Raw genomic sequence first — 12,783 nt, forward strand, 5'->3', positions numbered from 1 at the left:
GAAGCAGCTTAAATTTGATCGGTTTTTCTAAAACTGGATGAATCCTCAGGACTGGCATCTAAACCTTTCAACTTATGCATCTCAATAAAATTAGCCTTAACTGATCATCGATGGATATCTAGCTGTTTTGTAGCTTAATAATGGTAATGACTTTGCAAACACTATACTTCATTTCAAAACAATAGTCAGATAAAGTAAATGTCTGATTTTTAAATTTTATTTGTAGAATATTTAGCGGAATTGTTTAACATTACATGCGAATATGATTTCCTCTTCAAGATATAGGAAATTAAATTGTATGGTGGATAGATATTCGGCTAGCCACTGAAATAAGTGGTCAAATATTTGTACATACACCCTTCAAAATAACAAATAAAAAATCCAACACGAACGAAAGCTCAGTAAATTCATCTACAATCACTCACATACAAACCTAATCGTTAACTTAGCTCAATAAGTCGGGTAGAGATTATAGTCTTATTTTGCTAACATACAGAAAAATCTGAGTCCACGTAATAAATTAAAGTTTTATAATTTAGCAAACTAATTTTTGACTGTTAAAATGACAGGATAGAATGATGATCATTAGATGATTATCACTGATCGAGGAATGTGTGTTAACAAGACTGAAGTATTGAATCATGATACAGGATGATTTGAAATTAAGATAAGATCACAACCTAGAAGAATAGGTTTTCCATGCAATAGAATGATAAGCACACGAACAAAATGGTGAGATGAAAAAATAGTCAAAAACTATGGAAAGTTGGAGAAAAATATCATGTAAGTCACTTACTCTTCAGCTAATTAAGGTCTGACTATCAGACCTAATTCTTGCCCATCGTATCAGTCCTATCGATAAGTGAGTGTAAACTTTATGAGGTTCTTCGTGTTGTTGCACTATCTATCATTGTTAGTATCGTTATTGACTGAAGAACAAGATAAACCAGTTTAATAAACAGCCATTAGGCAACAATAATTTGTCAACTTTAGCCTTCACGTGACAGGTTTATGTTACGTGGTAACAGCTATTCATAACTAACTAGGAACTAATATAGCTGAAGTCTCCACGACAAAACACATCAAGGTGATGTTAACCGACAAGTAGGAAATTAAGTTCCCAATTGTAAAAAGAATAAATAACGATAAAAAATGTGATATTTACTGATTCTGCTTATATGTTCAAAAAAACTCAGTGATGTGCATTGTACGTGTCTTCGTTTTTTTAAATTGTTTTATGACTACAGATAACGTGACTTAACGAATTACTAACTTTGAATCAATGCAAACTATGAAGGCAACTAAAGTATCACTGTGCTTTTCGTATGAAACGAAATTAACATAAAATTGAAGATTCTACTTTCAAAAGAGACTAATTAAGAATTACATGTCTACTTTTGATCATTAAAATTCTAAGTTTTCTATGAAAAAGTATCAAAACTTTTCATTCTAAATCTTTTAGTGGTTAACTACCAGTGAACTAAATTATAAATTGTACACATTTTATATCGCCAATCAATGAGATATTTGTACACTATAGAAACAAAAAATTCAATTTCTTTAGAGAAAATTTTAAAGTTCACTTTTTATATAAGCAAAGATGAATGGTGGCTAGCAGAGGACTCCAGGATGCGCGTTTCGTTATATTTTGGACTCATCAGCTGAATGTACCTGCATCTTAGAGTTGAGGTTTACTGTGGGATGCAGGTATATGCAGCTGACGAGTCTCAAATAGCACGAGACGTGCGTCCAGGATTCCAATACTAGGCACCATCCATCTTTACTCATAAAGTTTGTGACTTAAGGCAATATCGAGGCAATCCGCAAAGGATGCACATATTCAAACAAGAGACTGATAAATTTCAGACCTTAACAACAATTAGAAAATACAGGCAAACAATATGAAGTGAATTTCATTTTTTATAGTTAAATTACGAATATTTCGGTTTTAAAATCGACTGTTAGTTTGATGAAAGCTTTACTCTTACCAGAATATTCATTGTTCAAAGATTGTTGGCATCGAAATCAAAAATATGCATATAATACAATAAAAGGATTTCATAAAAAGAGTTAATATCAAAGTATTTTGTGAACAAATAATGTCACGTGATTTAACGACATTAATTCAATAATTTGTTTCAACTTTCTAAGAGTAGAATACATGAAGAAACTAAAAATTGGAAGGAAAAAGGAGATACCATGATAGCTAAAATAATGAGTTAAGTATTGAAACTCTAATATCATAGAGATGAATGATTCGTTACAGGATTGAAACATTACCGGTTGTGAAACACAAAAATAATATAGTTTCATGTATCTTACAATACTGTTTGTTTAAATAGTATATTGCAAAATGCTAAAATAGGAAAAACTTAGATTGAAATAAGAAGTAGTAAATATACTCAGTGGTGGTCTAGCTTCAATTGACTCATGATTTCAACCTGTGGAATTTCTAAAAATCTCCACAAAACCCATTCTGAAAATATACTCAGTATTATATGGTAATGATAAAGAGTTATTCCATAACATTTTGGCAAATATTTCAATTCAAACAAGTTTTCGATTACAAATGAAAATAAATATAATACTTAGAAACATAAATTTTCATGAGGTAACCAGTTTCTGAAATGATTAATTACTATATTTTCAATTGTACTGTAATTTGTAAACAATTCAGTAGTGGAGAAAAACTTTTTCAGGAATATTCTTTGGCAAGATGCGTAAACAATGGTTTCACCGATGTATGCTTGATCATATTTACATTAAACAAACGTGTAACTAAGTTAAGACATGAAAAAATATAACTATATGGTAAAAAGTTAAATGAACTCCGACACCCTTGCTAAATGTAACGTACTGTTTATCGATAGATAAAGTACAATATTCATTATAGACAAACTGTTGCCTACATATAGAGTTTGAAATGATTATCCAAAAGCATTGATCTTCACTGTTTTATTTAAGTCTGGCATTAAATTCTCACTGTTCAACTGGAAAATCCTTTCATTGTTATAAACTATAGTGTTCAAAAATCAATAGATAGGGTTAAACAGCTGAATAAGTTAAGTGAACTATGTGTAAAAGGAACTCACTGTTTCAATGTGGTTTATTTCGTGATCATTATTACTAAGAACTAAATATTATATGGATAAAACTCCCATACTAGTTCAAGTTTGCTTATGTATGTGATCAGTACACGAAATGATACTGAAAGATAATCTTCAAACATGTTTCAATGAAGTCTGTTGAAGAACTTCAGATATTAAACGTTTCACATAACCATGAATTATACATTAGAGGTCCCTCAGATCATAACGAGTGATCTTATTTTGCCTTAGACAATATTTGAAAAATTCTCTCTGTTGACATATGTAAATTGTTTAGGTGGTCCTGATTCATCATGTATTCTAAAAATTTGAAAAACAATCGGTTATAGGTTATTTAATTTCAAATTACTTGTTGGAAAGAAGTACTTGTATATATATATTGAGGCATTATATTCCCCAAATTAGATTCTCTGTAGTTAGTTTACCTATCACTAAAATAATTATTTTACCTCCTTTACTATTCATTTTGTAAATTTCCTTTACATTTTGTTAACAAAGTATGCATCAAATTGAATCAGTTCATATTTTTTTATAAAAGACTAAGTTATTTATGATCAACTATCTTCAGTTATTGTTCTCAAATAGTTGAATTTTTAAAATATAAGACAAGATCACCTACAACTGAAAGAAGTATCCATGAAAAAAAAGTAAATAATTTCCTTTATTTAATCTTTTAATAGAGATTAGATTTAAATCAAGATGGTGTAATAAGTTATGAAGAATTTTTACAGGCGTGTACTTATGTAAGTTTATATTAGTCTACGGTTAATTTTCTATTAACTTATTTTCATTAGAAAAATAATTGATAATTACTTGATAATATTAAAGATTTATGAAGGTTTTAATAGTTGAGATCGTGAGTCAATTGAAGTTAGATCACCATGGGAAACCTAGAAGCACTGGACGGCCGTTTCATCCTAGTGTGAGACTTCTCAGCAGTGCGCACCCACGAACCCCCCCCCGCGGGGTTCGAACCCAGGACCTATAGGTTTCGCGCACGAGCGCTTAACCATTAGACCACTGAGTCGGCATGCAACGGTGTTAATGTCTAACTTCCGGATTTTCCATGGTGGTCTAGCTTCAACTGACTCATAATTTCAACTTTTGATATTACTAAAATCTCCACAAAACTTCTGATTTATAAAGGTTGTTTACGTTTGAAAGGTGAAAAAAACGTAAATAGTTACAAGTAATCACAGCAACAATCCATTGTACTCATACTTGTCTAGTTTTCTTTTTACAATGAACTAGAAAGTTTTAAATTAAAGAGAAGATAATAGGTTTAACAATAATGATCAAGAATTAGAATGTATTTATGAAAATATTATCATTAATTTATTCTAATTGATGTTATGTATTAAAACTTGAAAGTTGAATGATTTTATTTGGTTTACCATTTAGCTAAAAGAATTATTTCGTCTAGAATGAAATAATCCTATTGAATTATACTACTAGACATTAACCAACCTAAATAAAAAAGCTAATGAATAAATGATAATATCTGTTAAGGATTCTCATATCCCAATAGTGATTGATCAGTTAAATATGAATATGAAATTTCAAACTCTTACAAATATTACTAATATCTGTTATAAAAACATTTACAGTAGTAGTATGATGTGTGTTATTGATGTAGACAGATATAAATAGTATATATCATCGTGTGCAGACCGAATCGAGAGAATTAATTAAGTGGAGTCCATCATCGTACATCAGCTCTCTTTATTATGAGAAAGCATTTGAAAGAGTAGATAAAGAATTTCATGGAACCCTCTTCGACACTATGGTCTACCTGAGGAAGTTGTCAACATCATACGGAATTCTTACGATGAACTGAACTACAAAGTTGTTCATGAAGGACGGCTGACAATTGCATTCCAACTGAAGATCGATGCCAGATATTGTCGCTTGCTCACACCCTCTATCTTGCTTCTGGTGGTTAATTAGTTTATAAAGATCTCCACATCTGACAGGAAGCACGGAATACAATGGACACTTTGGATTCAGCTAGACGACATGTACTTCGCAGATGATCTTTCCCTTCTATCACTATTATGGCAGAGAACAGACCAGCTTACAACTGAAGAGGAAATTGGAAAAAGTTGCTGGAGACTTGTAGTATATATGTTCTGTAGGTCATCAGCCCTAACCTGGAATTCTAAAGACGAAAGGAAACGAGGATGACCAAGGAAAACATTGCGTTAGAACTCGGAGGCAGACATCAAAATCATGAATATAAATTGGAAAGGAGGGCCCAATACAGAGCTAGATAAAGGATCCTGGTGGAGGGTAAATACTGCTCCATGAAAGTGAAAGGTGTAATTTAAGTAATTACGTACGTGTGGAATTAAAATACACATTCGTTGAGGTTTCGAATGAAGGTTTTGATTGGTTCACTTTATTAGGAGACTGCAACTTCAGAAGAACCCGTGGTTCATTAGTTTCTGTACTTAACCCCAGAAATTTAAAATGAACTCAGTTTTATTTCTTAAATCGAGGCAGTATTTCTACGCTTCATAACGTAAGTATAGTTCAAAACATAATACATACACTTGTAAATAGCTTCTAAGTAACCGGGTAATGTTTCTTTGATGAAAGATAAATATTTTCTGGAAATTACTTCATTGATCAGTGTAATCGTGTCATATAATCTAATTGTTTAGTTCGGTAATATGGACATCTGAGGATTTGTAATGAGTCAGAAATTAATGTATAAACGTTTTGATCAGGGAGGATCATCTTCCATGGTTTTCATATGGACATAATTTAAGGTTTATTCATACACTTTGACTAGTTAATAATTAATTGAATAACTTAAGGAACCAAACTTTCACATTCAAGGCTTTACAATTTGCCATTTTTTAAGAAATTGATCAGTTAATAATACAGTATTAAATAAAAAATTCTAAATGTTTATTCCTACGGGCAATAAACATCCATTAAAAAGGATTTACTATGGAGCATTTAGGCTGTGCTAAATTTAATAAATTCATTCCCATTAGTCTGGGTGCATGAGCTGATAACCTCCAAATAAAGGCACAAACCAACAACTCATATCTAGTGAACAAATGAACGTAGATAGTAATCGTTACTTATGGTTAGGAGTTAGCGTTTACTAGATTTTCATCACAACACTAGTAGTAGTACTACATACTACAGTCGATCATGAAGTGAATCTCGAATAATCTCTCTTATGAGTTGTAAATAAGAATGAAATTTAACTTTCTGTATCAACAACAGAATTCATACACGGTCCATTTTATAGCCCAATTAAAACATTTGAAAAATGGTGTGAAGTTTTACGTGTTGATTGTTGTTTTATTATTATAATATCATAAATAATTTATTTCATTGGCTGCTTAAAGAGTTATTGTAATAGTCAGGGTCAAACTACATGATTATGAAACTTTTACTTGTTTTTAATAATTTACTTATAGTTTTTTTGAGTTGTGTTGGTTTTCATAGAGAAATTTTTATTCTGTTCTTATTTTCACAATGATTTTCATCATTAACTTTACTATTCAAAACAGCATGTCGTACTTTATTTTTAACTATGAACTCGTGATGAAGAAAGCTCTTTAATGTTTGCTTTTTATTGTTCTTTATATTTTAGGATCAGACTGTTTGTGATGCCCTTGATAAACTTACAACTATCTTATAATGATTGTGCATTTTTGATTACTTTCAAATTATAAAGAGTTATATAAACACTATATATATATATATATATATATATATATATATATATATATATATATTGGTCACTTGATTAATTTACCTGTCTATAATTATTTACCTTCCTTTTTATTGAAGGTGACTGAAGGTTATTTACTAATTGTATTTTCCAAAAACACTTCATATTGATCATCTTTACTTATTGGTGAAATAATAAGGATGTGAGATTAATAAATTTTCTTTAAGTTCTGTCTTATATACTTTGATATATATGATAGGAGGTGAATTCTGAATACTTGATTGGTGGTAGCTTTTTATAAACTTGAATAACTTATAAATGAATTTTGTTTCTAAATATTATTTAGCTCAGTACTAACTTAAATAGTTGAAGAGAATTGACATAGTAATGTGGGCTTAGTTACTATAAATATTTCCATCCATATAACAGAGGATAATCATAACTACAAATCACATGAAACGTCAGCAATAAAAAATATGTTTGAGCTACCATTTAACTTGAGTGAAAACCGATGATAAATAGTTAATTTTCTAATAGTAAAAGATCTTTATGACGCTTCAGGGAGATCTCCAAATTTTAAAGTAACTCTTGAAAGTTCGCAATATTTACCTCAGACTTTTTGTCAGTCAAACGATCAATTGACATTCATTTATTGCTACAATTATTTAGATACTTCGTGTATTTGATCTATAGTGAATCAGATCAAGTCTTATTTAGGTATCATAAAGTTGTGCTTAATAATCAGATAAACCAGAAGCGATTGATAGTAATAAACCACGTTGAAAATAGTAACTTGGTTAAGGTCGGCACAAACAGTGTTCCAATTACTTAACAATATATATTCTTAATGCAACTGAAAACACAGTCTTGTACTCCGAAAGCTGATATTTGTCATTTAGTAATATGTAAACCTACCGTTTATTTAACATAATTTTTCACTGCCGTCCAAGTCCAAGCCATGAGATCAACCTTTTCCATTTCATCCACCAAAAGATTTCAGAAATAGTTTTTAGGAAATGAAAATTTTTATTCACCGTTTTCAGTGGAAAGTATCACAGATCTAATAATAATTCACCCTTTTTATTAGTCTTACTACAATATTATTCAATATTAGACTCTATCTAATAATCCGACTTCACTTCCTTTCTGGTTCGTTTTGAGAATAGGCTATACACTTGTTAGACTTAATCTTTGCTAATTAATGTCTGAAAACTTATTTTTCGTAAGAATAACAGCTTGAACTAAAACTCATATCTCAATAAAAATTCATAGTCAGCACGAAGTTAGAACTCAGACGTATTTATTTGCTCATTAATGATGATCAAAGAACAAATAAACAATCGTATGGCAATCAGTTAGGAAGTTCAGTTTTCTTTGAGGGCGAAATTGATGTAACGTTTCTCGGTAGCTAAGAATCCATTTCGTTTAAATTCGTTTGGGTCAACCTTTTGTAGGTGATTGTATTTTACGTATGAAAGTGATTGGTGTATATCTTTAAAAAATGAAAAAGAAAATTTTGGAATTCGACAAAGAAGGATGGAAAATTAAACACAATCTGATGTCCGGGAAGCTGAATATATTGCATAACATTCTTATGGTTCGGAGACAAGCGATCAAGGTTTCTTTCATGAGATATCCAGTTGAGATAAAATCGTTTAAATGCCATACTATAGAAACCAACAGAGTGTGTATTTGAAATTGTAGTGCTCAACAACATTTCTATCATGAATATCATAGCAGATCTCCCTAATCTTTAACATCAGAAAACTAAGTAGCAAGCTCCCCGAATCCACTCGCTTATTAAAATTTAATGTCCTGTTTAGAAAATGCGATCTCCAGTTAAAAAGCTACGAACTTTTCAATCCCAGAGACTTTTACTTGTGTTTATACGACATATTGCTCTTCTAATAATAAAGGGGTAACGATATATAGGTAAACATCTGAATGTTAGATCACATACTCACATCTAGGTGAGTTGGTAGAGTAAAGTGACTATTTCATTAGTAATAACATGAAAAAACGTATTATAACTCACAAAAACTTTATTCATACATAGGGATTGAGAAGAAATCATTTCGGGTTCAATCATAGATAAAATCACAAGTAAGATTATAGATGATGTCCACATGAAATGTTGTTATGATTTGTTGAACAGGTTCTAAAGCAAACATGAATATTTTCAACGAAGAATATATTTCATGATGACGAGGATTCAAAAATCAAATCTCAGTTGGTAGTGACAAATGTAAGATGTCATGTGTCATTTTTGGATTCCCAATTAAAATAAAATAATCAACTACTGAAACAACTCACTTAAAAAAGTTTATTTAAACTTAAAGCACACGTTTTCATGGAAGTACAGGAATTTTAGAGGATTATAAACCTCAAGGACCGTCACTTGCGTGTGCTATTTATTAGGACACTAATATTTTTTCTCGCTGAGTATATCCTATTGTTCTGAACGTTTATCGAGACTACTGCTTATTCTTTGATTGGATTTGTTCCAGTTAAAGTATCCAATAGGAGTATCGTTTTCGTTTCTAAAATAGTTTATCGTTGGTACTGTTGAGTATTTTCTTTTCTATTGTATTTGTTAGTACTTTTGGTTCTAACAATCCACAGATTTCCACTTTTTGGGTCATAGATCACTGTTGTCTCTGGATACTGTTGTATCTAGTTTCTTTTTGAAAACCTCTGTTCGATGAATGGACAGTGCAAGAAAAGCAATTGCCAACGTCCAGGCTACCGATATCCCGTCGAAAGTGGCAGGAAGTGCAATGGGTGCAAAGGCTGGTACCAATACGTTTCCACGAATATGACGCCTGTGGCTTTCAAATGGTTCAGGACAAACAGTTGCGTGTGGTTTTGTCAGTATTGCAGTTCGCACGCAAACACCTTACTAACCGAGGCCATTTCAGTGGTGAATGCTACAAAAAAGTGTTTTAGCAGCAGATCGGTGGCACTCGCTCTGTTAACACACAAATTGATGTGAAGCCACCTTAAGTGAGCTCGGAAACAACTGACTCACAAAGATCAAAGTAGGAACGTCCGTCTTCAAAGAGGTCTATCTTAATTAAAACCCCAAGAAAGGAAGTTTCCTGTCCCACGTTTTCTACATGGTGTCCGGCAGGAACCGTCTAGAAATCGCATTCACAAGTTTCGATCTTCTTCTAGCAGGAAACACAACCTGACGTCCCAGGCTATCGATAACCCTCCGGAATCCCACAGTATATTTAACGCGACTGTGGCTACTGCTTCAACGAAAGCTGACGACCGGATACATGTCGTAAGCAAGAACCGACATAACGATATAAGGGAAAATCCTCCCCTCTCCAAAAAAGTAGTCGAGAAATTGAAAACCGATCTCAGTGATATGTCAGTTATTTTTCATAGAATCAAGACGAGTACAGGCTCCGAACCTAAAACTCGTTTTGAGCATGACATTGAGTTGATAAAACAGCTACTAAATCAAATTATGCCTCAAAATATCTCCAGAGTCACCTTGCTAAAGGTTTATAGACTTGTAGTGACTCACTTTTATCACGAGAACACGGTTGGTTTGTTGAAAACAGTTATTATTATAACCAATTGTACCAGTGACTGTTTAATGTGCTCTTTGTTTAACTGTGCTAAAAACATCAATTATACTTACACTTAGATTGTGACCTCGCGCGAATTCGGTTACGTTCTGTAACCAAGCTTGTATCCTGGCATGATCTCGGTATCCTTTCGATACCACGAGATCGCCAGCAAATATATCTCGACTTGGTCCATTAACTGCCTTCTGGTATTTGGCTTCCCGGGGATTTTATGGATTTATTTGGCACGTGTTTCTCTGTAGCGGTGTTCATAGTCAACCGCGACTCGACACCACGCTACAGACTAGGGAATCAAGCGGACGTAAAGCCAAATCATACCAGGGTGCTTGAAGTAGTATCCAAATCTCCCTATGAACGGGACTTAATTTTACAAAGTGGACATAAATTAAAGATGATTTAGGATTCAGATTCAGATTTGTGTAGTGAGGACAGAAGTCCTACGGCATATGTTATTCCTTTTCTAGTATGCTTACATGAGTGTTCAGTTTTCTCTTGAATGAGTCGATTCTAGGTGCGGACATCACTGCTTCGGGTAACAAGTTCGAGGTATTGATGACTCAATGTGGAAACCTGTATGCCATGGGTATTTTGGCTTTTTTACTCGCTTGCTATTTTCTCTGAGATGTCCCGATCTAGTGGGAAGAAAAAGAGAGAATAAGTTAAGTCCAAAATCATTTCCTAGTATTCTATACATCAAAATTAGATCTCCCCTTAGTCTGCTATAGGACAGAATAAAGTGGTCTAGCTTTTCAAGACGTTCTTTGTATGGTAAACCTCGAAGTTCTGGAATTGGATGAGAGGCTGCCCTCTGTATTTTTTTCAGGATATCCGGGTCACCTTTTAAACTGGGGCTTGCAGCCTGAACGCAGTTCTCAGGCTTAGTTCTCACCAAGGTTTTCTATACTGTACTGAACAAGGTAATATCTAACTTAGTGAATGTCCGTTTTTGTCCGTAAGGACTTTTCGCCGGCAGACCGTGTTAAAAGATGGGAAGCTGAAAAAGAACTACAACTTAGGTTAGGCACTGGCAAACAGGACCTAAAATTGTAAATTTTCGGGTTGTAGGACTTTGACAGAGAATGATGTCGAAGCCACTATGGATGAAGCACGAAGCTACTTAAATAGGCTTCAGATCTGTTACACTGATGCCCGAAGCTTACTCAATAAGCGATTGAAACCAGGTGTAAAGATTGACTCTACGAAGCTAGACATAATCGCAGTCACAGAAACTTGGCTGACGCAGCCTATAGATAGTAAGGAACACGGTTTCCATGGTTTTAGGTTTGTAAGAGCCGACAGAATCCAGAAGCGTAAAAAAGGGAGAGTAGCTCTATTAACCAAGAATGTTATTCCATTTGGCATTATCGACAGTGTATCCCATGAGAGTGGTACGTGTGAATTAGTTAGTTGCCAATTGAAGTGCAAGGGTCAAGAGCTACTGATTGGTTTGGTCTATTGGAGTCCAAGCTGTGAGGTAAATGAGATCTTGCTAAGCAGTCTCAATACTTGGTCACAAAGTGGCCGATGTCTAGTCCTGGGGGATTTTAATGCACTCATGGTAGACTGGGAAAATCTGCGAACTGAATCGTCAGAAAATTCCTTCGAGCAGGAACTAGTTGATGCGGTTATCACATGTGCCCTGGTGCGACATGTGAAAGAAGCGACCAGGTAGGACACGGAATCTGATTCATTCTTACTAGATCTTATATTGAGCCACTATGAGGACGACGTTACGAATCTCGACTATATGCCACCCCTAGGTAAAAGTGATCATGCAGTTCTAACCTTTGACTTGCATATAATTGTCGAACACGAGCACGCGTCAGCTCAATCCAGACCTAACGTCTGGACAGTAGATATACAAGATATTATGCACTCAGCATCGTCAGTAGACTGGACAATGGAGTCAGAGTTCCCAATTGGAACGGATTGGGATGTATTTCGAAATTTATACTTAAACGTTACTGCACCCCAGCATGGTTCAGAAGGGATGTTCTCATCCTTCTCCTTAAGAGAAGGAAAATATGAGATAGATTTAGGTTACTGGGGACTAGTGGGACATCTCAGTATAGAAAAGCTCGGAACACCTGTGTCTTGACCCTCCGTAAGTTTAGAAGGTTGTGCAAGGAGGAAGTTGTCAGGGAATCCATAGAATGCCCTGAATGCTTCTATTCGTATGTAAACCAAAGGACAAAGAGATAAGGAAATATCCCAGTACTATGGGGGAGACAAAACTGCCTCATCATTAGTGGAGGACGACTTTGGTGAAGCCCGAGCACTCTCAAACTACTTTATCTATGTACATACTATAGAAACACCCTTCCCGTAAGTCCACACAAATTCCCCTCACACACTGGACAGCGTGACCATTAGAGAACTCGAT

The 12,783-nt window shown here is 33.8% G+C and overlaps 1 protein-coding gene across 1 annotated transcript in view; it reads left to right on the top strand.

Annotated features, from left to right (window-relative positions):
* The window catches only part of KCNIP4 (Kv channel-interacting protein 4), a 50,789-nt gene extending 43,761 nt beyond the window's left edge, over positions 1-7,028 (top strand). The window contains exons 7-8 of the mRNA XM_051213296.1: positions 3,788-3,850; positions 6,721-7,028. Of these exons, the coding sequence (XP_051069260.1) occupies positions 3,788-3,850; positions 6,721-6,768 (111 nt within the window). The 3' untranslated portion in view covers positions 6,769-7,028. The remainder of the gene's footprint in view (positions 1-3,787; positions 3,851-6,720) is intronic.
* Positions 7,029-12,783: the final 5,755 nt, after the last annotated feature.

This window comes from Schistosoma haematobium, chromosome 3 (assembly GCF_000699445.3).
Source record: "Schistosoma haematobium chromosome 3, whole genome shotgun sequence".
Taxonomy (NCBI): Eukaryota; Metazoa; Platyhelminthes; class Trematoda; order Strigeidida; family Schistosomatidae; genus Schistosoma; species Schistosoma haematobium.